This window comes from Paraphaeosphaeria sporulosa (assembly GCF_001642045.1).
Source record: "Paraphaeosphaeria sporulosa strain AP3s5-JAC2a unplaced genomic scaffold CC84scaffold_11, whole genome shotgun sequence".
In the NCBI taxonomy this organism is placed as follows: domain Eukaryota; kingdom Fungi; phylum Ascomycota; class Dothideomycetes; order Pleosporales; family Didymosphaeriaceae; genus Paraphaeosphaeria; species Paraphaeosphaeria sporulosa.
In genome coordinates this window covers 407,695-432,406 of record NW_017253370.1, presented here as the reverse complement: position 1 = coordinate 432,406, position 24,712 = coordinate 407,695, and the positions used below count along the sequence as shown (strand labels likewise).

The 24,712-nt window shown below is 54.0% G+C and overlaps 10 protein-coding genes across 10 annotated transcripts; 6 read left to right on the top strand and 4 right to left on the bottom strand.

Moving 5' to 3' along the window:
* Positions 1–186: 186 nt before the first annotated feature.
* On the top strand, positions 187–1,164 carry CC84DRAFT_1221467 (uncharacterized protein; the record flags this gene model as incomplete). The annotated part of the gene is made up of 3 exons (XM_018183277.1): positions 187–274; positions 329–693; positions 751–1,164. The coding sequence occupies 3 exons, from the start codon at positions 187–189 to the stop codon at positions 1,162–1,164; spliced, it is 867 nt and encodes a 288-aa protein (XP_018031279.1).
* Positions 1,165–1,655: 491 nt separating this feature from the next.
* Positions 1,656–2,923, bottom strand: CC84DRAFT_1101068 (pectin lyase A precursor; the record flags this gene model as incomplete). The annotated part of the gene is made up of 3 exons (XM_018174894.1): positions 1,656–2,230; positions 2,279–2,767; positions 2,818–2,923. The coding sequence occupies 3 exons, from the start codon at positions 2,921–2,923 to the stop codon at positions 1,656–1,658; spliced, it is 1,170 nt and encodes a 389-aa protein (XP_018031278.1).
* A 394-nt stretch (positions 2,924–3,317) lies between these two features.
* Positions 3,318–4,315, bottom strand: CC84DRAFT_1229456 (GCN5-related N-acetyltransferase-like protein; the record flags this gene model as incomplete). Its single annotated transcript, XM_018183666.1, has 2 exons — positions 3,318–4,162; positions 4,273–4,315. 2 exons carry the CDS (start codon positions 4,313–4,315, stop codon positions 3,687–3,689), a joined length of 519 nt encoding a protein of 172 aa, XP_018031277.1. The 3' UTR covers positions 3,318–3,686.
* An 87-nt stretch (positions 4,316–4,402) lies between these two features.
* Positions 4,403–5,785, bottom strand: CC84DRAFT_1101705 (uncharacterized protein; the record flags this gene model as incomplete). The annotated part of the gene is made up of 2 exons (XM_018174928.1): positions 4,403–4,592; positions 4,641–5,785. The coding sequence occupies 2 exons, from the start codon at positions 5,783–5,785 to the stop codon at positions 4,403–4,405; spliced, it is 1,335 nt and encodes a 444-aa protein (XP_018031276.1).
* A 142-nt stretch (positions 5,786–5,927) lies between these two features.
* CC84DRAFT_1262988 (apses transcription factor-like protein) lies at positions 5,928–8,916 on the top strand. The gene is made up of 3 exons (XM_018185192.1): positions 5,928–6,302; positions 6,351–8,016; positions 8,064–8,916. The coding sequence occupies exons 1-3, from the start codon at positions 6,129–6,131 to the stop codon at positions 8,783–8,785; spliced, it is 2,562 nt and encodes an 853-aa protein (XP_018031275.1). The 5' UTR covers positions 5,928–6,128; the 3' UTR covers positions 8,786–8,916.
* A 279-nt stretch (positions 8,917–9,195) lies between these two features.
* CC84DRAFT_271632 (uncharacterized protein) lies at positions 9,196–10,705 on the top strand. The gene has a single exon (XM_018185689.1). It carries the CDS (start codon positions 9,434–9,436, stop codon positions 10,352–10,354), a length of 921 nt encoding a protein of 306 aa, XP_018031274.1. The 5' UTR covers positions 9,196–9,433; the 3' UTR covers positions 10,355–10,705.
* Positions 10,706–11,699: 994 nt separating this feature from the next.
* CC84DRAFT_271628 (HET-domain-containing protein) lies at positions 11,700–13,812 on the top strand. The gene is made up of 4 exons (XM_018185688.1): positions 11,700–12,130; positions 12,177–12,417; positions 12,476–13,207; positions 13,270–13,812. Exons 1-4 carry the CDS (start codon positions 11,769–11,771, stop codon positions 13,747–13,749), a joined length of 1,815 nt encoding a protein of 604 aa, XP_018031273.1. The 5' UTR covers positions 11,700–11,768; the 3' UTR covers positions 13,750–13,812.
* A 797-nt stretch (positions 13,813–14,609) lies between these two features.
* On the top strand, positions 14,610–20,597 carry CC84DRAFT_1154270 (NFX1-type zinc finger-containing protein 1; the record flags this gene model as incomplete). Its single annotated transcript, XM_018176876.1, has 4 exons — positions 14,610–15,889; positions 16,004–16,588; positions 16,649–20,414; positions 20,467–20,597. The coding sequence occupies 4 exons, from the start codon at positions 14,610–14,612 to the stop codon at positions 20,590–20,592; spliced, it is 5,757 nt and encodes a 1,918-aa protein (XP_018031272.1). The 3' UTR covers positions 20,593–20,597.
* Positions 20,598–21,143: 546 nt separating this feature from the next.
* On the top strand, positions 21,144–22,907 carry CC84DRAFT_1101589 (alpha/beta-hydrolase; the record flags this gene model as incomplete). The annotated part of the gene is made up of 4 exons (XM_018174921.1): positions 21,144–21,411; positions 21,471–21,719; positions 21,772–22,526; positions 22,578–22,907. 4 exons carry the CDS (start codon positions 21,144–21,146, stop codon positions 22,905–22,907), a joined length of 1,602 nt encoding a protein of 533 aa, XP_018031271.1.
* Positions 22,908–23,078: 171 nt separating this feature from the next.
* Positions 23,079–24,405, bottom strand: CC84DRAFT_1221459 (uncharacterized protein; the record flags this gene model as incomplete). The annotated part of the gene is made up of 2 exons (XM_018183276.1): positions 23,079–23,114; positions 23,167–24,405. The coding sequence occupies 2 exons, from the start codon at positions 24,403–24,405 to the stop codon at positions 23,079–23,081; spliced, it is 1,275 nt and encodes a 424-aa protein (XP_018031270.1).
* Positions 24,406–24,712: the final 307 nt, after the last annotated feature.

The window sequence follows — 24,712 nt, the reverse complement described above, 5'->3', positions numbered from 1 at the left end:
ACTACTACTACTACTACTACTACTACTACTACTACTACTACTACTACTACTACTACTACTACTACTACTACTACTACTACTACTACTACTACTACCACCACTTTGTGAATCAATTTCGGCATTTTCAATCACAAGCAGTTTTAAGTTCGATAAAGCAGAGCTCGTCGTATTAACATCTCACTAGCCATGGCGCCTCGCGAGGGCGGGACACGAAAGACGGCTCCAAGTCGCGATCAGGGTAATAGGGATAGCATTAATTCGAGAGAGACGGCCCGTACTGACGAGAGAAGTATCCTGATACGCGTTCAAGCTACTAACATGCGAGTAGACCTCGACGTGACAACACCGTCAAGCACTCCAGATCCCACCGCAAGGAGACAATCCCCTTTCGAGATATCGGAGCCCGCCGAGCCTCAGACAAGAACTTGTAAAAACGCTCAGCCGCACGAGTCTTCAAACGAAGACACACCGCGCTCTGCAACCCCCAGTGCAGGCTCTAATGCTGACCACAACGAACTCCAGCTGGTAGCCCGCATCCAGTCCGCCATCGAATACGCCCAGTCGCCAGAGCCTCATGCTCTCGCATCTCACAACCAATTCAACATCGCTGTAACCGACCCTCCATCCGCGCCTCTTCGTCTCCTCCGCAAATGCACCATCGCCACGCTGATCTCCAGCAGCCCCACAAACGAGGTATACGCCCTCCCCATCCCCATCGCCCCGCCTGCCTTGCGAGCGCCATCTGAATAGTGGTGGGCTGGCCTGTCTCCCGCCGAGATCCGCGCCGGCCCCGTACGCGACGACGAGGATGTCAAGCGGGCAGAGCACGAGGTGAAGTCCAAAGCTGAGCGGCGGAGAAACAGCTTGAAAACGAAAAACGGAGTGTTGAAACTGCAGAAGGAGTACATGCGCGAGAGCTTGCGAAGGCAGACCCTGCACCTGCCGATGGAGGGAGCAATTTCGCGCAAGGCAGAAGAGGAGGCGATGGAGAAGTACGGCCAGGAATGGGAGAATTTGCTGGGAGAGCTGGATGAAGAAGAAGACGATAGCATCGGCGCTGGCGAACGGGGCGCTGTGGATGGTATGGATGGTGAAGCTGAGACGGAGCACATTGATCTGGATGGTGAAGGTGAGTCCGGATACACCGAGTGGCTGATGACATGATTAACGGACAATAGCATGGCATTCTAAGTACTAGTTTCGCCGTTTCCCTTCCAACTGTGACAGTCTCAGCCCCCGCTTTCCTGAACGTCTGGATAGCCAGTATCGAGCAGTGGTATCTATTCAAGAGATAGCTACAGGATCTAGCCAGACCTCAGTAAATCGCCAAGCTATCCATCAATTCAAATTGAGTAGTTGAACATAACCTCATAGCTATTCATGGCCGGATTCGGAAATGTACGTTGCCAATTCTCCGAATGGAAACGAGAGCCTGTGTCAACTCACGCGCACTACAACTCACAACGGACGTTGACACTCCTGCTCAAGCGGCAACGTGTCGACAAATATTATCGAATTGTATGTGCAGTCCACTCTGTAGACCAGTAATTATGTACGGACTGCGCGTGCAATCGCCAGCCTCGGAAATATATACTCAAGAAGTAAAACACCGTTCCTCCACGTCCCCTCACATCCGACCCAATATCCGCGCAAGCTTAGATCTTTCCAATACCAGCACCGTTCTGGATCGTACCCGCGTTCGCCGCGGCAGCACTCGCCACGTTCTTCCCAGCAAAGCTGCCAAAGAAGGACGTGTCAGTGCCACCCAGCGTGCCCGAGCTGCCGAAAGCGTTAATCTGGCATGTGTGCTTGAGGTTGGCGGAGCAAGCAGCGTTGGCAGTAGTGGTGGGAGCTCCAAAGAAGTTGCCCTTGTTCTCGAGGAGAGGAGTCACGACGTTTTGGAAGACGTTGCCCTCGGCAATGACCTTGGAGCCCGCACCGTTGTCGAAAGCGTGTCCGCTGTTGGCATACCAGTAGTTGTTAACAGCATGGATGAGGGAGTTGCCGCCGGTCTTGGGGGAGCGGCCGGACGTGTGGTGGATGTAGTTGCCCTTGAGCGTGACGAGGTCGTTGGAGCCCGTCAGGTAGATGGTCCAGTAGTGGTGGCCGTCGCAGGTGGCGCTCCAGGAGGTGACACCGTCGAACTCGTTGTTGGAGATGGTGACGCGGTTGGAGGCGCCGTTGCCGAGGACCACCATTTGGCGGCCGATGAGGGAGAATTTGTTGTGGTCTGTAAACGTTTGTTAGTCAGAAAGGTGAGGGCTGGGAGGTGGCTTACCGATCCAGACGCTGTCCGAACCGTCCACGGCAATGGCGTCGCCACCCCAGATGTACTGCGGGTTCAGCTCCGTGATGTGGATGTTCTGGATGATGACGTTCTTTGCGCCGTTGGCGATGCGGAGGCCTTTGCCGCGGAGGACGCCCTTGGAGCCAACGCCGATGATGGACTTGTTGGAGCCGACAATGAGCCCGCTGATACCGGCCTTGTCGTAGGTGACCTTGATGGTGGTGGAGCCTGTGCCGGCATTACCGTTGGTGCACCAGCTGGCCTGGTTGATGGCGTCCTGGCCGCCGTTGCCGGGGCACTTGTTGGAGGCAGGACGGCAGCCGTTCTCCGTGACGGTGCCCTCGGTGCCCTTGAAGTTGAACTCCTTGTCAAGCACGATGCAGCGGGCGGTGCTGTCGCTGAGCCAGGTCTTGAGCTGCGTGGTGGAGGAGGGGACAGCGCAGGCGGCGGAGCCTCCACCAGTGACGCCCTTGGCGAAACCTGGCGATGTTAGTCAATTGATTCATGGTCGTCGGATGGTGTATACCAACCCTCAGCAGCACCCTTAACAGCGTAGGTAGCACGCTCCCCAAGCACAGCACTCTCGACAGAGGATACAGCGCCCGCGAGCACAAGAGCAGCAGCGGTGAACTTCATGATTGCTAATTAAAATGAGTCAAAGAATGAATGCTCCCTGAGCAGTATAACGAGTGACTGTCTAAAAGACTTTTAAAAGAGTGAATGTATTCGAGTATCCGTGGGAGAGGCCGATATTCTTCCATGGTGGTACACACTCCCATCTTATGTGGACGGCAAATTACAGCCTCCTTTGCCTCACCAAAGGCCCTCTCTAAATTATTCCGCGAACTTGCGCCGGTGGCGACCATCGTGAGACAGGGATGAGCTGTTGTCGTCCGTCAAGGGATGGTTTGGGGGCCGTGCGTTGTTTCACTCAAACCACTTGGTGATCTGTTATACCGAATTAATGGATTGCCAGTGTTGGCGAACCAGCCCTACTATCAAGCGCCGGGTACTATCCCACGCTACACTCGGATGATGATCGTGCGCCGCCGCATTCGTGATTCGTCCGAGCCGCCCGAAACACTGAGTGCGCGCTAAAGAGCCGCTATCCGATGTTTACGTCCACAACGGGGGCGCCGACAGGCTGGCTGGCTGGCATTATCGACGCCATTCCTGTATTTTGTTTGGTGTCAAATTCGAATTTGCGGTGCGCGAGTCGTGATTCGCGTGGTTATTGGCAGGATTAAGAAATCTTCCGCCACTTGGTGGTTGTACAAGAACACCAAGCCAGCCATCACCGAAGCAAAGCCGGGGACGCTGGACGTGCGTGAATGAGCGGGGTAGGTGCGATGTTCGGTCGGCCCCTCTATGCTCCTTTTTTGTTTGTATCAATACATGTCTAGTTCTCTGCCAACTTCGCCAGTGCGTCGCCCTCGGCCCTCAGCCCGACCCATTCCTTCTTCTGCGTCGCACCCAGGCTCTCGTAGAACTCGAGGCTCGGCGTATTCCAGTCCAGACAGCTCCACTCGAGCCGCTGTCCATTGATCCGGAGACATTCCTTTGCGCAAGCCTTGATCAACGCCTTGCCGTATCCCCTCTTCCGGTACTTCGTCTTGACGAAGAGGTCTTCGAGGTATACACCAGGGACGCCCGTCCAGGTGCTGTAGTTGTAGAAGTAGAGAGCCATGCCGGCGACCTCACCCTCAGGAGCGACAAGGAGGAACGTGCGCGCGTAGCCGGGCGTGAAGGTGTCGGGCGTGGAAGGGTCGTGGAACGCGAGCGTTTTGGCGAGGATCTCGGGGGACGCCTTCACGGACGACTTGGCCTTCTCGTAGTCGGCAAGCTCAATGATGAGGTCATAGATGGTGTTGACATCTAGGAGGTGTCAGCTAGAGGGTCAAGGGACGTCAGTTTGCACAGATTGTGATTCGGGTCGTAGCATCAGCGACTGGAGCACAATGCGCGTGCAGCTGTTCTGCGCGTACCTTCACGCGTCGCGTGGCGAACAGTAGCCCCATTGGAAGCCATGACGTGTATGTGTAATTTGACGTAGATGTTGTTGAGAAATGAATGGATGCGTGAGCTGAGATTTATACTGGCTTGATGCGCCTTCCCTCAAGGTGTGGATGGGTTTCGCGCCCTACGTTCTGATCGATTTGTTGCTAGGGCCGGTTTGCGAGGGGCATTTGCCCCACTTGCCGATTGGACCCTGCCTCGCTTCTCCAAGAACTTGCTTGCCGTTACACGAGTGGGATGTTCCGGTGGCAGAAGGTTGACGTAGAATGGTACATTGACATACTTTTCTCTCTTGCTCCTAGCGTTCTGGTCGCCTGAGAGTTTGGAGTTGAGGAACGCCTCCATGTCGTCTTCGTCGGGCGGAGTTTGGGGGCTTTTGGGTTGCTTCTCTTTAGGCAGATTACCTTTCTCGTCCACTCCAGCGAAGAGGTCATCGTGGTGCGCCGCGGAATTGAAGGTTGGGCTCATCCCGCGCATACGGCCCCAGACAGATTCCCACTTCTTGTATTTCTCGTTCCACTCCAGTTTGCTGCAGTACACCAGGACACTGGCATACAGGCGTCTCATTATCGGCGCATCGATGTGACGCGGACGGCGTGTGTCGGCCCTGCTTGGCTTCTCTAGAACAAGTGCGTCCTGCACTAGCTTCGCAAACCGATCTGCTGCGGGCGACTCCTCTACTGGGTGAGGATGGAGCTCAACAGCAGGCGCGCGCCGCTTAACCAGGGAGACCTCCCGTCGACCGTCCGCCATAGCTTGCATGTTATCGAACTCGCTGATGGGCAGCGGCGGAAGAAGTCGTGTCATGGTTTCGGCGTACCACTTTCTGACAATATTGCGAGCTCGCCTGATTGGCATGGGGCGGCCCCAGACGTTGTTGATGGGAGTGTTGATCTGGTGCCGCTTGATCTCGCGGCCCAGAGCGACTTCGTTCTGAACTTGGGCCTTCAGGGTCGTCTTCAATCGACGGTAATGGTCCGAGATGGGGATGTTGTAGTCCGTGGCACTGACCTTCTTCGGAGCGTCGAAGAAGGAGAGAAAGCGGTCGTTGCTGTAGTAGAGCTTCTGCAGCGGCGAAGGCTGCAGCACCGCCGTAGGGTCATCTGGGCGGAGAAGATCTGCCAACAGGGCGTACTTGCGCGTGCCAATGCGCCCATAGGTGAAGAAGAGGATCTTTTTGAGGCAACCGTGCTCTCCGTTGTTGGCGCGGCGCAAGTAGTTTAGCCCCTTGCTGCCCTGGCGTCGCAAGAGACGCGTGCGCTCTTCGACGATGGAGGCGTCCTTCTGCTTGCCGAAGCCATGGCGTTTCTTGTCGAGCGAGGGCGAGGCGTTGTCAGCGGTGTGGTAGGCTCTGAAGCGCTTCACGATGTAGCGGTGGAAGAAGCGGCGGGCGTCCGCGTCGGGCAGGTACGAGGCCTCACGCAGGAGGGCGCGCAGAAGGTGCAGCGCTCTGAGGCTCGTGGCCGTCTGCGGCGGCTGCATTCGGAATCGCTGTTGGTGGTGCCGCAGATGCGAGTGGTGAGTGTTGCCGTCCGACGCGTCCAATCACAGCGCGGCGCGGCACCTGCAGGACGCGCACAACGAACGTGGACGCGCCTGCCCTCCTCCGCTCCGGCAGGCAGTCGCGACCGTCCCCACCCACGGCATCCCACACCGCCAGCACCTCGCCAACCGCAGCCCGGGGCAACACAGCGCGCGTCCACCGGCAAGCAGACGGCAGCCACAGCGCAACCAGCCCGCCAGCGCCAACCTGCCGCGACTGCGCACCGCGCCCGCATGCGCCGCGCCGACTGACGGCCGCCCTCTCGCACCCGCCCGCCGCAGCATGCAAGTCGCGCGCTCGACCGTTGCCCAGTCCTTCCCCTCGGGCTCGTCCTCGCAGCCCGCCATGTATGCCAACTCGCCGCACGGCGTCATGGCCGCGCCCTCCTTCAACCGCTCCTTCTCCGACGCCAATGGCTACCAGCCGCACTCGATGGACAAGCCCCAGATCTACACCGTGCGCATGCGGCTCCCCCCGTGCGAACAATGTTGCTAACCGCCCCAGGCCGTCTACTCAGGAGTGTCGGTGTACGAGATGGAGGTGAACCGCGTCGCCGTCATGCGCCGCCGCTCTGACGGCTGGCTGAATGCGACCCAGATCCTCAAGGTTGCCGGTGTCGACAAGGGCAAGCGCACAAAGGTGCTCGAGAAAGAGATATTGGTCGGCGAGCACGAAAAGGTCCAGGGCGGCTACGGCAAGTACCAGGGCACCTGGATCAACTACCGCCGAGGGAGGGAGTTCTGCCGGCAGTACGGCGTCGAGGACGTTCTCCGCCCACTGCTGGACTACGACGTCAGTGCAGACGGGATCCAAGGCCAGGGAATCGAAACACCAACCAAGGAGCAAGCCATGGCCGCCAACAGGAAGCGCTTCTACACCCAGAGCATGGATGGTCGCGGCGGGGCCCAGAGCGTCGGCGGCACCTTCTTCTCCAACATCTCCTCCACAGCTACCAGTGCGCTCGCTGCCATGAACAAAGTGGCCAGACTAAACTCCCCTGCACCCCCACGCCCCGCGAGCTCTTCACAAGGCCGCAGATCCATGGGCCGCCCGCCCCAGGCCCCTATTGGGAGCCAGGACTCGTTCCGCGCAAGCAGCCAGCAGAGCGTCCAGAGCATGGCATCTGAACGCAGTTTTGGGGCCCCCAACGGCCACACCGACTCTGCCTATGGCACCGGCGTAGACGACATACAGGAGCCGCCCAGAAAGAGGATGCGCCCGTCGCAGGAAGAGTCCTTCTCGCAGTCGCAGCCTAATGGCGGCGAAGTGATGATGCAAGATCACGGCTCTCCTACCGAACCAAACGAGTCTTTTTACCAAACAGGCCTGCCCGTAACCACTCCGGATGGCGACGTGTCTACCGCGCTAACACCATTGCCGCATCCCAGCGACAAGATGTCCGAGGAGAAGCAGGCGATGCTGACCGATCTCTTCGCGGACCAGTCGAGAACAGACTTCACCAACCACCCCGCCATACTCCACCTTTCCGGAACCGATCTCGACATGCCCATCGACAACAGCTCGAATACTGCGTTGCACTGGGCGGCAACATTGGCTCGAGTGTCTCTGATGCGCCTCCTTGTTTCCAAGGGCGCAAACATGTTTAGAGGAAACGCGGCCGGCCAAACCCCACTGATGAGCGCTGTCTCAGTCAACAACAGCCTCGATCACAGCTGCTTCCCAGAGACCTTGGAGATACTCGCGCCGCTCATCGAGCTACGTGATGCCCAGGGACGGACAATCCTGCACCACATTGCGGTCACTTGCGCCATTAAAGGTCGCGCCGCCTCGAGCAAATACTATCTGGAAGCACTCCTGGAGTACCTGGTCAGAAGTAACATTGGCGCCAGTCAGTCTGCGTATGAAGGCACCGGCAACTACGCGAAACCCATCGGCCTGATGCGGTTTATGCAGGACATGGTAAACGCCAGGGACAAAGCTGGCAACACGGCATTGAATCTTGCGGCAAGGATCGGAAACCGGAACATCATATCACAGCTGATGGAGGTCCAAGCCGACCCTACGATACCGAACCATAAGGGCACACGGCCCATTGACTTTGGTGTTGGGAGCGATGCTGATGCCGACCTCCACACGACAATCAGCAGTCCCAGCAAAGGCAAGGCGCCGTTGAGCAAGGTGGAGGAAACGAGTCGGGAGATACAGCCGCGTAGGTCCTCTCCAACATCCCTTTATTTCTCATGCTAACGCACGCAGTCATGAGCGGCATATTACAAAGCGCCAGCATGCAATTTACCCAAGAAGCTCGCCTAAAGCAAGACAACATCGACCGCACCAACGAAGCCATAGCCCAGCTGTCCGCCCTCCAGAAAACAGAACAGCAAAGATTAGAGGCGATAAGAGCACGCATGCGGGCCAGGCAAGACCGCGCAAAGCGCGTATCAAATCTAAAGCGATGGGTCGATCTCCAGCGCAAGAGCCTCGCTGTAAGCACAGACGCCAACCTCCGAGAAAAGCGCCAAATTGGATACGCCGACATCGAGGGATCCAACCTTGCCATCTCCGCGTCGGATCTTCCTTCCCAGCTCCTCGTCGCAGGCGATCACCTCATCCGCAAGGCCTCTGACGGACCCGCGTACCTAAACACGCCATTACCCGCCGATGCAGCCTTTCTCACGCAGACGAACACGAATACGCTGGCAAATCTGCCTAGCATACCGACGCTGAGGAGTAAGCTGGAGGTGTATACCAAGATTAACAGCAAACTGGCGGAGCGGAGTAATATGCTCAAGGAGAAGGACGGACAGCTGGAAGTTATGTACCGGAAGGTTGTTTCTCTGTGCACGAAAGTGGACGAAGACAATGTAGATAGTGTGCTGGACTTGTTAGTGCAGGCGCTGGATAGCGATCCGCTCGAGGGCGCAGATGTGGGGCGGGTAAAGGAGTTCTTGAGGAAGGTCGAGGGCGTAGAGGCGTGATAGAAGATGCTCTGCGCTAGGTGTGTTTTTGGTGATGCCGTTGGCGTAGGTGTTGTGCGATGTACATATGGAAGCATGTTGAAGAGTGAAACATTCAAGGACAACTATGCAAAAGGCTTTCTACCTCGGTTGTTCCTTGTATCGGCCTTAGTGATGTCCACTTCGAGCCTACTTGCACGCCATAATGAACAGACGCATTCAGCTATTGACGTGCAAGTTAAGATGCCTTACCTCGCTATGATCTGCGTCGCCAGACCGGGGTCACGCAAATTCCTGTCTCCCGATGAAGATGGGGTTTTACAGTAAACAAAATATCGCTTGTGGGGTATGCCAGCCAATGTTTACGCACGTATAGTATCGAAGATCCTCTGCCAAGCTCGAGCTTCGCAAACAACTTCACAGTCAAGATTCGCGGAGCCTACCACCCTGGAAGATGGGGGCCATCCTCTAGAGAAGCGAAATAACCAGCCCCCTCCGTTCTAGACTCAAAGACCTTGCGATCCCGCCATGCTAGCTTGTGCCAACTGCGTTAATTAGCCCACGTAGCCACTGGCAATGAACGGGGTGCCGCAAAACAATCGCGTTCCGATAGGAGTCTACACCAGGCACATCCACTTTCCATCCTAAAGCTTAAACCGCAACCCAGCAATGTCTCCGATACCCCATTGGGCCGCGGCTCTCCTGTTAGCCACCAAAGCTACTGCAAACTTCACCACCAGCTACTACCTCCCCAACCCCAACTTTTTGCCGTCCCGCATCCGCTTCCTCGCCTCCGTCATCGCCGCCGACAAAGACCGCGTGACGCTTGCAGCGCGCTACGACGACGACCCGGATTACGCGGCGCTGGATCTGAACTTGGATGCGAGATTCTCGATGACGATGACGCTGGCGAGCACGCTTTATGCGCAGACGACGACGTATACAGCGGGTGGGGGAGAGGAAGAGGCAGCGGTGGATCCAGTAACTATTTGGATCAGGCGTCGGTGCGAGATTGATGTCGACATGTCTGGGGCACAGTGCACGGCCGAGTACAACGAGGCGCTCGCCCTGCGCGAGTGCTACCGCGCACCCCCAGGCCTGTTCGACGACACACCTGTAGTAAGCAGGGTAGGCACGACGTGGGTCACGCTGCCGCCTGAGACGCACACAGCCGGGCAGTCGGAGACGCTGCTCTGGACGTTTAGCGATACGGATGCCGCGGGGGTGCAGACTATCGTGCGCCCAGATCCGCATGCGGAGAACTACTATTCAAACCCGCCGCCAGACTGGTGCAGCGGGTTCAGTCAGAATTATAGTAATGTGGTCGTGCCGAGTAGTGCGTTGACATCGAGCTGGACGTTGCAAAAGAGCGAGATGGGACTTTTCGGATTTACGATTACCGCGGGGGAGGAGAAAATGGCCAAAGCGACGACGGGCGCGAGTGTGACTGTAGGAAGTGCGACGCCGACGGCCACGGGGACTGGGGCGGGGGCGGGTAGGACAGGAGGTGGGTCTGCAGGTGCTGCCCCGGCGAGGACGATGGCGCCAGCTCTTTGGGGAGTGGGGGCGGCGGTTGCTATGTTCTTGTAGAGTGACTCCCAGGGTGATTTTTAATGTGATGGTTGTCATCGAGAAAGGGTACTTGAAGAGAGACGACAGTCAAAGTCGCGACGGCGGTTCAGGCTTGAACCCTGATACCTAAGTGCTGTCCAGAAGCCGCAGAATCTCTTTGTTTGCATACAGTGATCTGCCATTTTAAGCCGAGTATTTGTCTGATTGATAGAGGATGCTTAGATAGAGAGATCTTGTCGGTGATAAGAAGGTTATGTGACAAGCAACAAATGCAAGGGCAATGAATAGAGAGTGGCGGGCTATCGAGCCGAGACGAGGTGAGTCAAAGAGGAGAGATATTGGTCTGGTTTTATGGCATGTGGAGTGTGACTTAGGAGAGTCCTAAGAACTAAATATTCGAGGTGGAATAGGGGCTGTGGAGATTTTCAACAAAGCAACCTGGAGGGTAGGGTAAAGATGGCAAGGGAAATCATGTGCACATAGGCCAGCGGGACTGCTGGTGAGACATGGCTAGAGGGAAGCTAGCGTGTCAGTGAAATGGTATTTACTAACTGGAGTGTTGCGTTTTCTTTCCAAAGGCGCTTTCTTGTAGTTGTCATTGGATCGTGTGGAAAAGAGGGAGGCGCGTCGGGCGTGTAGACTTGATTTTCGGGCAGGAATTCGTGACAAGTATTACCAGTCGGAAAAGAATGCTAGGATACGCTCAGATTAGGATGTTCTGACATACCGATGTCGCGCTCGTGAACGGTCAATCGAAATTTGCAATCCCTAGGGTAAGTGAAGTTCTCAGGTTTACCTTACCGTAAAAGGCCAAGCGGAGACCGTAGGAGGTAAGCGTTCATTGATATTGCAGGTGAATGTTTAGAATGGTTGTATCTCCAGGTTCAGACTTGTCATAAATTGGGGGCAAGAGCTCTACATCCTCATAAGATAGATGGCTGTCAACGCGCATGATCGGTTGAAGACGCGAAGAAAGGTCGGTTGAGGCTGAACCTGGGTAGATATCGGGGTAGCAAACCGTGCAATAATTCCAGGAGGTACTTGCTAAGTTGGGTAGAGATTTCAAGAATTCGGATAAGATGAACAGAACTCCCAAGGATCAAATGCTTATGAGCGGTTGTGAGGATGTCAGGTAGTGAGGTGAACATGGAACAGACGCCCATTCTTCGTTCGGTGAGCACTAGCATCACCCGCCAGAAAGTTTACTCCTGACAGATCACATCACGAATAATAATTGATGTTATGTCCTTTCTTTCTTGCGAGCGCGTTTTCAGGCAGCGCAGGTGGGGCAGTGCAAATCCGAGCTAGTCTTGATTGGTACACAGCTGCCTTTCGGGGTGTGAACATTGCTCGCACCTGAACACTTCCTCTGACTTTGTTGCCACGCGAATTCTCGTACGCGGTTGTTTGAAGACCCCTTATCACACTCCAGATGTCTTCTCCTTACTATATTCCTGCTCTTAATGCCGCTTTGTCGTATCTCCGCAAGCCCCCGTTAGAGACTATGCCAAACACCCAGGGTAATCTTTTACCCTATGAGTACGAAATGCTAAATCCTGGCTACTTCCGCTTGATCTCCCTACAGCCGGGACATGTTGATGAACCACTTGTCGCATCCGTCTCCCACGCACCTCTACTCGCTGAGCCACCAACGCCCTATTACGAAGCACTCTCCTACACATGGGGTGGACTGGAGTTTGAAAACATCCTCAGAATCCAGGGCAAAGGGATCTTAAGAATAGGACGAACTCTCCACGACGCTCTAAGGAGGCTAAGATATCCTGATCGATCAAGGTATGCTGACCGGGCTGCGTAAGTCAAAATCTAATTAATTACATAGAAGTCTGTGGGCAGATGCTGTCTGTATCAATCAGCAAGATAACAGCGAGAAAAACCATCAGGTCGCGCTCATGACACAGATTTACAATAGAGCAGACAAGGTACTCGTGCATCTAGGCGAGGAAGACGAAACATCTGATCTAGCAATGGAATGCATTGAAGACTTTGAGCGCACAGTTAGCGACGAGGACGCTCGCATCGTAGGAAAACTTCTCGAGCGTCCATGGTTTAGCAGAATCTGGGTAGGCAAGACTAAAACAAGGGCACATAGACTAGCGGCTAATGTTTCATGTTCACTAGGTAGTACAGGAGGTCGCACGAGCTCGGGTAGCCGTGGTCATTTGTGGTACTTATTGCGTAGCCTGGGATTGCTTTGCACGGTGGCCGTTCCGAGCAATCTCTCGCACCGCTACGTGGACGAGGCAACGAGTGGCAATCGAACGGGGAACGACCAGCGAGATCCCCGGCATACTTAACTACGCCTCAGGATACACTCCTAGTACGGGGAGTGATAGTCTACTGCAGATTCTTCACGAGAACAGGAGCGCACTCGCAACAAACCCTCTTGATAAGGTCTTCGGTATTCTGGGCCTGATGGCTGACATCACGCCATATGAACATATCATAGACTACAGCGAGCAGACCCACAAGGTTTATACCGCCATCGCATGCCAAATATTATCGGATACACAGTCACTCCGTCTTCTCTCTGCAGCAGGACTGGTCGAAGGTCCGGGAAGTAGCTATGGTATAGAACAATTACCCTCTTGGGTACCAGACTGGTCATACACCAAGCCCGACGTAACTTTTGGTCTGGGAAAAACTTTTATGGAGCCCTTCAACGCCGGCGGTCGCTCTTTTACACTCCACGAAGGCCGTGGAAAACTGAGAGTTGAGGGGATCAAAACTGCAGTGATCACAAAGATAGGCAACATAGATACATCGAATCGCGCGGAAGAACGTCTCTCAGAAATGGTTGAATCGTGGCAAGAGCTGTTTCGGGATACAGAGAGTTCCTACAGCCGACCCATGGTAGGTTATCACCGAGATCTCCCAAATATCTAGCCACGTTCTGCTGACTGGGTCTGCTCTAGGTGTCGTCATCTGGTCTCAACATGGAAGTATTTTGCGAAACCATCACTGCATGTCCACCGAAAACAGTCTTCACTACTTCTTATTCCACATATGGTCCGAAATGGCGACTGCAGGTCTCAGGGCTAAAACCCCAGGTGCAGAGGCGAATACTCCGCGTTACTTACAATCGGAACTTTTTCATTGCCAGAAAAACCAATTCTGCTTTCGAGGAACATTTCGTCATGGGAATAGGGCCCGCGGCACTCCGAGAAGGAGACATTGTTGCTGTACTTCTTGGCGGGCCAGTTCCATATGTCCTCCGAGCCTCGCCAGATGACCATGCAACGTATCAACTTGTAGGAGAGTGCTACGTGCATGGTATCATGAGTGGGGAGGCATTACATCACGTGAGAGAAGACGTTGAGGCGAAAGGCTGTATGCTGCCACCGACCTCTGTTTCCAGATGCTCCGGCCCGTTGGAGACGTTTGATCTGGTCTAAATGATTGGGGTATATGGCTTTGGGCAAATCAACTTGCAGCGAGAATCTTTGATTCGGGCACAGATTTCTCCATCTTCTGGTTTCGTCTAGAATCCGGCAGACAATGAGAGAGGGGAGTCATTCGTTCTAACTCAACAAATTTGCCTTCAGTAGGCTGCTGTTCAACCTTTTGCAGTCAGATTGACCAGATATATTTGATTGGGTGAATCGTAGATATGGCGGGGAAGGTATGTCGTGCGACATGATTTTCAAAGCCAATGTCCCGTGCTTATCTTTCGCATGCTCTCTCTCGCAGGCCAAAACCCCCACGGAGCTCCAGAAAATCACTCTGAACCAAGGCGGAACTAATATGGTCCTGCAGTAGCTCATCCTACATAGGTAGTCGGCATAATGGATGTTGACCGTAAAACTACAACTTTGCGCCCTCACAAGGCTGACACTTCTTATCTGAAGAACTTGTTTCCGAGGCTGCGCAACCGTGTACATGTGCTATTCGTCAGTTCAGTACCACTGTAGTGGATCTACATGCATCAGATCTCCAATGAAAACAGACGGAATACACAAACCTTATCCTATGGGTGCCATATACTTGGAACCATTTGGGCGTTCATATGGTGCCTTGTACTGGTGCCTGTTCATTCCTTCCCTTTTCACCTGTGACAAGGCACCGAAATCTCAAAGTCTTCACAACAATCGTTGGGGACATACACCAGCACCACTGACTGGAACTCTGAGCGCATCAGCGGATTCTCCTGTTCATGTCAGACATGATTCACTTGGGCAACCGACGAGGCAACACTGGTTTTGGAGGTGGGCCGCGTGGAGGGAGCAGCTGGCGTGGTCGAGGCGGCGGGTCATCTATGAGACAGCCTAATGCGCACGGAGTGTGTCGTTTCTATCAACAGCGCGGCTCTTGCAGGTTCGGGGAAACGTGCAAATTCTCTCATGACCTCACGTCAGGAAGAGAGAAAAAACCACGGGAGGAGGAAACGGTCACACAACAACAGGCAAGAGGAGAATACAACTATTGGAAGAGGTTCATCAAGTCACCTCCACGGCCGAATGACGAGAAGACGTCCCTCCAGCTGTGGAGTGGAGCTCTGCAGATACTCGACGGAGACGAACGGGAGTGGAAGCAGATGCTCCCGAGAGACTTCGATAACGAGGACATGTTCGGCCGGGATCACATCAAGAATACAATGGCGGTTCGGACTCGGCTCACAGATCATCACGGGTTGATCGATGTAACTCTGGCTTTTCTCCGAACCATAACACATCCTGCGATCCTCGACTGTCTCTCTATCGAGACCTACGCGGGCAGCCTCTATAACTTCGTCACTGGCGCGAACGGTAAACGCGCGATTCCATTCTTCCAACATGTTTGCGAAATTGTTGGCAAGGTATATAGTGATACCATCACCCCGGATTTCACTACGAAAGCGGAGCAGCTGATGATGGCGATGTGTCTAGCGCTCCGAGAGATACTTCGGAGGGAACCGCGCGCTCGCTTTAACGAGGATTTACCTGCTCTGATGGACGGAATCGAGAACTTGGTACAAATGATCAGCGAGGCGCGATCTCAAGCCTACACGATCGTAGCCCGCCACATCGGAGAGATGCGTGCGGTCGTGGACCGTGCGAACGGACTATTAGCACAGGAAGAGGAAGTGCAGGAGTTACTCCAGCCTTCCGCCGCTCCTTCCTCTTACCCCCGAACCATCGATATCCCGCGCGATCGACACGACAACGACAAGGCAGACATTTCTCAGATGGAGATATTTCCCACGCGTGAGGAAATCATGAGCGATATACCCGAGTTCTTGCCGCTTGCAGATAAGGATCAACCTCATTTCATCCTGGACCCGGCTCAGCGCCATGTCGACACTAATTTTCGCTTACTTCGGTACGATACCTTCGGTGAACTCAAAGAGGCTTTGGGCAACCTCATGCATGCCATCGAAGCAGGCCCTGAGGCCCTCAGGAACCCAAAGCTTAGCTTCGGGGATTTCCGCGCGTACCACTATACCAATACCTATATCAGCTACCTTTCGTTTGACCAGCGCCGTGGCCTCGAGGTCATCTTGTCCTTCCCGCAGTTGCAGATTCTTCGTGGGAAATCGGCAACTAATCGGCGTAAATGGTGGGAGGACTGTAGACGACTGAGCGAGGGAATACTTCTCTCGTTCATCACGGTCCACAACGATGTGGTTCAGCATGTCTTCCTCACCGTCACGTTGCGGATTACGGATAACAGGAAGGAGCACAGCCTCACGAATGACGAACGTCAAGCAACTATCACAGCGAAGCTGGCACGACATAACCAAGAAGATATCGAGACGCTTGTTCGACTCAGCTGTGAGAAGACGCGAGGTGTGTTGATTGAGTTTCCGGGAGTGTTACCAGCCACGTTTATGCCTGTGTTGAGAAATCTCCAGGAAATGAATCGATTGGGGCGACTACCGTTTCAAGACTGGATTTTACCCGGCAAGACGCAAACAACGAAGCAAACTGAACGAGTGGACGTTCCACCGCCACTATATGCGCGAGGCGGCTTTCATTATTCTCTGGAACCTATCATAAAGACGGATATACCTGGCAATGGAGATATCCGCATCAATCCAGCGTCTATCACTGTGAATGATGGTGAGATTCTTCGTGAGATAGAAGAACGAACGCAGCTGGATTTTGGCCAGTGCCGCGCATTACTTGCAGCATTGTCTCGCGAGTTCGCTTTCATACAAGGCCCACCAGGAACCGGGAAGTCTTTCTTGGGTGTCCAGTTGATGAAAGTGCTCATGGAGTGCAGAACTAGGGCTAGGCTAGGCCCTATCGTTGTTGTGTAAGTCTATATCTATTTCCGGTACACATGAGCGTACACACGAGCTTAACATTCCGCAAGCTGTTACACGAACCATGCCTTGGACCAATTCCTCGAACACTTGCTGGAGACAGGCATTCAGAAGGTCGTTCGCCTTGGAGGTCAAAGCCATTCGACTGTACTCGAGAATCACAACCTTCGAAAGGTGTCACAGGCCGAATCAAAAACTCGATCCGAAAGCTACATTCTTGGCAAATCATATGATGCTTTGGAAAATGAGAGCGATTTCATCAAGAAGAGTCTGGGTAGAGTTCACGTTGCCAGCCGCGGCGACTGGAAACAATTACAATTCCATCTGCGGATGACACACCCCGCAATCCATCAACAGTTCCCGGACATTGACGAAGATGGCTTTAAGATGGCTGGACGCCATCCTTTCGACATTTGGGCGTCCACAGACATCAACATGCTTGATGTGGCTGCAGAATATGCTCAGGCATTACCTGGAAAGGATGCTCTACTTGCCAAAGCAGAGCGTAATGTTCACTCCCTGTCGCGTGCTGAAAGAGCTCAGATCCGGAATGTTTGGGCTCAAGAAATCAGAGACATCGCGCTGGACGACATTTTCGAGAGAGTCAAGGACACTGAGCGCATTCAACAGGAGATAACCAACGTGCACGACGAAATCGATCGAAGGGTCTTGCAGAACGCAGATGTAATTGGGATCACGACTACGGGCCTGGCCAAGCGTATAGCAACCTTGCAGCGTGTGAGATGCAAGGTCGTTATTTGTGAAGAAGCAGGTGAGGTAATGGAGCCCCACATGATCTCGGCGCTTCTTCCGGCTGCAGAGCATTTCATACAGATTGGCGACCACGAACAGTTGCGTCCTCAAATCAACAACTTCAAAGACTTGTCCCTCGAAAGCCGAAAAGGGCGGTTGTATCAACTAGATCGCAGTCAGTTCGAAAGGCTGTCTGTTGGTGAGCCCGGAAGGCTCCGGATGCCAGTTGCTCAACTCAACGTCCAGCGACGAATGCGTCCAGACATATCACGGCTGATTCGAGAGACAATCTATCCCGACTTGGTGGACCATGCCACCACTGCCATGCAACCTGATGTCGTCGGAATGCGGAAGAACGTTTTCTGGGTCGACCATGACAATCTAGAAGACAACCAACAATCGGATATGCATCACAAGTCTCACTCCAACCAGTGGGAAGTTGACATGGTGCACGCGATGGTTCGCCATATCGTTCGGCAGGGAGCATACAAGAGCAGTGAAATCGCCGTACTTACGCCATACACTGGGCAGCTCCAGAAACTACGCGCAGCGATGCGCAGCGATTTCGAAATTGTCCTCAGTGACAGGGATCAAGAAGCACTCGAGAAAGATGGCTTCCAGGATTCGGAAGATGACTCACCGTCAATTCGACATAGCGATACCGTGGGTCACAGAAAAGCGCCCCTTGCAAGGAAGACCTTGAGTGAGCTGTTGAGGGTGGCCACAGTGGACAACTTCCAAGGGGAAGAAGCCAAAGTCATCATCATTTCGCTGGTGCGCAGTAACAATATTCCGAAGGTTGGCTTTCTGAAAACTACAAACCGCATAAATGTCCTCTTGAGCCGAGCCCAGCACGGGATGTACCTCTTTGGCAACTCAAAAACGTACTCATATGTTCCCATGTGGGAGAAAGTTCTTGGGATCCTCCGAGCGAGCGAGTCGGTCGGAACGGCCCTGGAGCTGTGTTGTCCCCGTCATCCGGAAACTCCAATTCAGATAACTCAATCGGACGATTTCTCGAGGCTCAGTCCCGAAGGTGGGTGTCGCGAAGCATGCCCGTGGCGTCTTCCTGACTGTGGTCACATGTGCAAGGCCCGGTGTCACTCGGAAACCATGCACGCCGTTTTCTCCTGCCCACAGCCATGCCAGCGTCTTCTTGATCCGTGTAATCATCTGTGCCAGAAGAGCACGTGTGGAGAGGACTGTGGGCGATGTCTCATAAAGCTAGATGACGTCGAGCTTCCTTGCGGCCACTTCAAATCTTGCGTCCCTTGCTACATGGCGCAAGTTCCAAGTTTGATCCCTTGCACCATCCAAGTGGAGAGGACAGTCCCCGAATGCAACCATCTGGTACAGATGCCTTGTGGCAGAGACGTAAAAGCTGAGAACTACAAATGCCCCACACCTTGCTCTCAGCTTCTGAAGTGTGGGCACCCTTGCCATGGGACTTGTGGTCAATGTAAGCCAAAGGCTGGAGGATTGACTACAGTCCATCAGATATGCCAAAAGATATGTGGCAGGAAGATGGCAGCGTGTAACCACACTTGTGGAAAACCGTGCCATGAGGGTGAAGACTGCGGTACATGTTCGGCGCCTTGTGAAGTTCGATGCAAGCACTCTAAATGCACCGAGCTGTGTTCCGAGCCTTGCGCGCCCTGCATAGAGACCTGTACGTGGGGCTGCGAGCATCAAGGAGCCTGCATGATGCCCTGCTCGGCGCCCTGTAATCGGCTACCCTGCGATGTCCGATGCTCAAAGATCTTGGAGTGTGGCCATCAATGTCCCGGACTTTGCGGGGAATCATGCCCAGAGAGTCTGTGTCACAAGTGCACCGAGAAGCGAGACAGTCGAGTCGATCTCTTGGAGATGCTCACCTATGCCGAGATTGACGTCAATGAAAACCCCATTGTTGTCCTTGGATGTGGGCACTTCTTTACGGCTGAAAGCCTTGACGGTCTCGTCGGTTTGACCGATGTGTACACTTCCGACAAGTTTGGTCAAATGAACGGACTCGCGGACATTTCTAGGTCTCTCGCTGGCAAGATTCCTCAATGTCCAGATTGTCAAGCCCCAGTCAGGCAGTATGTCACACAACGTTACAATCGCGTGATCAACAGAGCTGTGATTGATGAGTTGTCAAAGCGATTCCTCGTTCATGGGAAGACAAGCTTGAGAGACCTTGAAACCAGGCTGCACAGCATCCAGAAACTGCTGGATGACTCCCGAGTAGAGATTACCAGGCCGAAGTCCAATCCCCTCGAGGATCTGATATTGATGGATTTCGACGGTAGGAGAGCGGATCACGTCAAAGCTGTTAGTGCCGAGAAGATGAAAGAGCGATACAGAGCCCCATTCAAGCTGGGAAGCGATATCGCTGCGTTCCTGAAAACAGTTGCAGACCGCCACCAACCAGCACGAAAGCTCCATGAAGCCACTATTCATGCGATAGCATCCAATCGGTCGGGTTCACTCGATAATGCGTTCTCATCGCTTGCGATTCACGAGCAAGTTCCAATGGTCGAGCGTGATCGTCGTGTGGTGCTAGGCGGGCGGGCTCTACTTATCAAGACTGAATCTATGATCCTCGAGGATAAGTTCCACATTGCAAAAGCAATTGGGAATGCATCCAACACAAAATTTCCAGGAGGTTCACCAACAGCACTAGCCAGCGCTTTCCTTGCATCGTGCAAATCTGCGATAACTGAGAGCACCGCCGCCAATATCCCAAAGCTCGCGGTCGAATTGTCACTCTATTTTGCCAACATAACGCAGATGTACCAATGTTCTGGGTTGTCGGAGGAACGTGGCAAAGCCAAAGCGAAGGAATATGTTGCTGAAGCGAAGGTTCTCCTTAAAATTGCTCTTGAGAGCTGCAAGCAGCCTTTCCAGAATGCCGAGAAGCTGAAAGTAGCCGTAGAGGAGAGCCTAGAGCTGCTGCATAGACCGTTGTACGAAGAGGTGACAGCAGAGGAGCTGGCAATGATCAAGGCCGCGATGGTATCGGGCCCAAGGGGCATTGCGACTCACTCTGGGCATTGGTATAATTGTGCCAATGGCCATCCGGTAAGAAATGCGAGTTTTGCAGCTCCTTATTCTTCCGCTAACTTGATATCAGTTCGCTATCGGCGAGTGTGGTATGCCAATGCAGCTAGCAAGGTGTCCGGAATGCGGCGCGCCCATTGGTGGATCGTATCATACAGCTGTAGCTGGTGTTACTCGAGCTGTGAATATGGAGCAATGAAGATGCTAAAGCTTCAGAAGTCTATTTGGGTGAATGAAAGTAGCGGTCGGTTTGGATCGGATTTACAAGATGTCGATCAGAATAAATCGTGTGTCTCAATAGAAAAAATGAGGCCATCTTCGGCGGTGCCACAAGAGCGATATAGGTCTACATGAGATCATCTGAGCCCCCAGTCAGAACGGAAGCCCGTGGATTTCATCGCCTGTGGTTTCCAAGTTCCACCAACAGCCTAATTTCTGACCTCTTCTGACGTCCGAAACCAGACGCGAGCTATCCCCGAAAGAGACACTCAACTACCCACTGCGCCATCACCAACCAATCCGATTCCATCAGATGCGATCCATCCAATCCTTTGCCGGCGGAGCCAATCAACCGACGCCGCCCATAATGAGCATTTGTAACATTACTCAGCTGGGGGAGCAGGTAGCACATTGCGGACGAATCTGCGATGGAAGATGAGGGGGGTGGGATTGGTATAAAATGACGGAGGCGACCAGAAAGAAGGTACCCGCATCAGCTTCGTTCATTACGTTGGTAGGTAGTCTTTCAGAATGCGGATCTTCAAGGGCGCACTTGTCTTCGCTGGCCTCAGCGCGGCCTACAATAAACGCCAGACAAAACCCACAGCCACAATCGACAGTGGCGTGATCGTGGGCACGACGACATCGCTGCCCTCTGCACCAGCAGTTGTGAACAAATTTCTCGGCGTCCCCTTCGCTGCGCCTCCAAATCGTTTCGAGCCCCCACGGAATCACAAGCCATGGACGCAACCGCTGGACACGAAAACCAGGAAGCCAGCATGTGTACAAGAATTTGCGTGTACGTCGTCCATCATGTCTCATATCAGTTGTACGAGATGTAAAGCTGATAACTGCCAGTTCCGCAACCCGTGAAGAACCTCACGCTGGCCTTGTTCAATACACCACCGCCCGAAGAAAGCGAAGACTGCTTGTATCTCAATGTGTACGCGCCTGCCACTCCGGCTCCGAAAGGTGGACGAGCGGTCATGTTCTGGATCTACGGAGGTGGCTTGTACTTTGGTGATTCGTCGATTGCAGCGTACGACGGGAGCCATTTTGCCGCGTATGAGGATGTTGTGATTGTCGCTGCCAACTATCGCACTAACGGTAAGGTCATGATTAATTCATTGAGGAGGATGACGTTGACAGACGAACGCAGTCTTTGGCTTCCCTAACGCTCCCGAGCTGGATCTGGAAGACCGTAATCTGGGCTTCCTCGACCAGCGTCTCGCTCTCGACTGGGTCCAACGCAACATCCCCGCTTTTGGTGGTAATCCCAAGAAAGTCACAATCTTCGGCGAGAGCGCGGGCTCCTTCTCCGTGGACGCACTACTGACAAGTTTCCCTGCGAAATCGACACCACCTTTCCACGCAGCCATTATGGAAAGCGGCCAATTGAGCTACCGTGGATCACCAAACGTGGGGAGGCTGTATCCAGACGGCAAGCCAGCCTGGGATGCCCTCGCAGCGGCGCTGAACTGCACTGATGCGCAGAGTAATCTTACATGTATTTCTGCGGCACCTGCGAGCACGATCAAGGAGATCCTCGAGAGCGAGTTCCTGTATTTCCCCCCTGTGCAAGACAACAAGACGTACTTCTCGAACATTGCCGAACGCCGGAAGTCCGGTGATATCGCTCGCATTCCGATTCTGAGTGGCACAAACGCGGACGAGGGGCGCTTCATTGTGTACAGCCAGAACAACCTCACGGCGTATCTGCAGCAAGCCCTCGGCGCGGTACCTTCTCCGGAATTCGTGGCAGCTGTCGAAAAGCAATATCCTGTCGGCAGTGAGAGGTATCCTACGGCCTACGACGCCCTCGCCGACATCGACACGGATATCTCGTTCCAGTGTGGTGCGGCGCTCGTAGCGAACGACACATCAGCGATTGGTACGCCATCGTGGAGATACTATGTGAGTTTGAGAACAAATTTGACACGAAGCTTTGTGCTGACGCAAAAACAGTACAATGCATCCTTCCCAAATACAGCCGGCTTCCCCGACTCACGGGCATACCACTCCACTGAGATCTACTCAGTGTTCAGCACGTATCCACTGGTTAACTCGACGGCCGCTCAGCGCGAGCTTTCCAGCTTCATGCGTGGTACATGGGCGCGGTTTGCGAAGGATCCTGCAGCAGGACCGGGTTGGAGGGCGATCGACGTGAAGAAAAAGGCGGCTGCGAATGTGGCTGTCTTCACAGCGGAGCAGCCGAAGAGGGTGAATATGGTTGCGCAGAGTGAAGTTGATTCACGGTGTGCATTCTGGACGAAGATCTTGGCGGGGAGGCATTAGGCTGTCCCGCACGGGAAGTGGGAGTGATCTTGTGTACAGCACTCTCGGGAGGTGTCTGGTAGATGGTTTAGAGGTCGTGGCCTTTTGCTTCGAAAGAGCCGACGTCCCGATCGTGAACACGAGCCAGCCCTGCGCTTCAATCAAAACGTCAGACGTCGCCGTACTCAACAATCATAACTCTACTTCTTGCTCCCACCATTGCCACATCTGCAACAAAGTCAGTACTCAATTTAGAGCGTATCGCTACAGTTCGACTCACTTCCTCCATCGCTCCACTACTCGACACCCAAACCTCGTTGATATACCTATCGACACGCCTCGACCACGCCGCCACCGCAATGCTCTCTCGCCTCACCGCCTCGTTATCAGGAACCATTTGCAGCGCCCGCTCCACCAATCCCACCGCAGCATCACGACTCTCCACATCAAGGAGCAACCGATGCTTCCTGGCATGCATACACAAGACCACAGCGACCTGCTCCTGGTTGGGCTCCCAGAAGGCTTCGTCGCCATCCGATGGAACTGGCGGAAGACATTTGGCTAGATCAGCATTGACATGCTCTGAGAATTCCTCTACCAGGTTTCTGCGAGATTGGGAGCGCTCCATAGCATCGAGCGCGCGCTGCGCCCTTGCAACTCGTAACTCAAATGCGAGCTCAGCAACTGCATTGACGAACGACCGACCGCCAGCAAGTATCAATTCCGGCCAGCCGGGCGACGCGCGCATGTAGTCGATTGTCTTGAGCCCGCATTCAATGGCGGTGTTGGTGGAAAGGTAGTACGCTTCGTTTGCGAGGCGATCGTTGTTGTGCTTGAACCAGAGAAGATCCGCGAGCGCAGCAGCGGGCGTCATCCAGCGGGGCCGAGCAGTCTCGCGAATGATGTGGCCAGCGAGTCTTCTGGGGACGGCAGTGCCTTCGATGGTGAGGCCCGGGAAGGCGTGGAGGAGCGTAGGAATGATGTGGAGGAGGGATATCTGGAAAGGGCGGAGGGAAGGGGTGGTAAGATCCGTCCTGGAAGTACGGATGGGGTTGATGGCGATGGTCATAGTGATGGCTGGCCATTGAGTCATGACGTGGTAGTCTGTGCATTTGAGGAGGTCGGGAAGTTGTCGTCCGAGGACCATGTACTGTTTTCGTCGAATCTTCTGCAGAGGATCCTTGTTTGTAGACCACTTGATGCGAGCGACGTAGCCGTTGAACTGGCCGATCTTCTTGGGGTCCTCTGTCACTGCGAGGATCTGGCGGCCGAGGGGGTCAGAACGGATGCTAATGCCATCACAGTCTACACTGATAAATTGATTGTGTTTCACGAGGTAGTCAAATGCCTCGCTGTAAATCTGATGGTTGAGTCGTAAGATTGCTGTGGGGTTGTCGAAGCGGGTGCTCAGGTAGGCGCGCTCTCGTGTGTGGTTGAGCTCCCAGTTGCATAACAATGCTTCGTAAATTATCTCTCTAATTTCTCTTGGAAGATCAAGAAATTGAAAGTGGCGCGGCATGTCTCCTGAAGGATGCTTCACAACTAGTTGCGCATACACTGCGGAAATTGTGCTGGAGAGGTTGATCACAATGCTTTACCACACTGTGATAAATCGAAGCAGGTTAGTTGACGGCGGAAGAGCATATGCGTCATGTGCTATGAAGCGATGAAGCATGCCATGCTTTCTGCTTACGAGAACTGCCATCGCCACTTCATCGTGCAAGGCACGAAGTCCGAGGATTGGTCATACGTTGTGGACGACTAGGGCGGGCTCGCGTGAGCATTTCGGTGATCGCCGTCCAGGTCAGTGAGGCTTGAAGGTGAAG

Coding starts and splice junctions, on each gene's coding strand:
- CC84DRAFT_271628 (XM_018185688.1), top strand. CDS start 11,769: ATGTCTTCTCCTTACTATATTCCTGCTCTTAATGCCGCTTTGTCGTAT. Junction 12,418..12,475: donor CATGGTTTAGCAGAATCTGG/GTAGGCAAGACT, acceptor CATGTTCACTAG/GTAGTACAGGAGGTCGCACG. Junction 13,208..13,269: donor GTTCCTACAGCCGACCCATG/GTAGGTTATCAC, acceptor GGTCTGCTCTAG/GTGTCGTCATCTGGTCTCAA.
- CC84DRAFT_271632 (XM_018185689.1), top strand. CDS start 9,434: ATGTCTCCGATACCCCATTGGGCCGCGGCTCTCCTGTTAGCCACCAAA.
- CC84DRAFT_1262988 (XM_018185192.1), top strand. CDS start 6,129: ATGCAAGTCGCGCGCTCGACCGTTGCCCAGTCCTTCCCCTCGGGCTCG. Junction 6,303..6,350: donor ACAAGCCCCAGATCTACACC/GTGCGCATGCGG, acceptor TAACCGCCCCAG/GCCGTCTACTCAGGAGTGTC. Junction 8,017..8,063: donor GAGTCGGGAGATACAGCCGC/GTAGGTCCTCTC, acceptor TAACGCACGCAG/TCATGAGCGGCATATTACAA.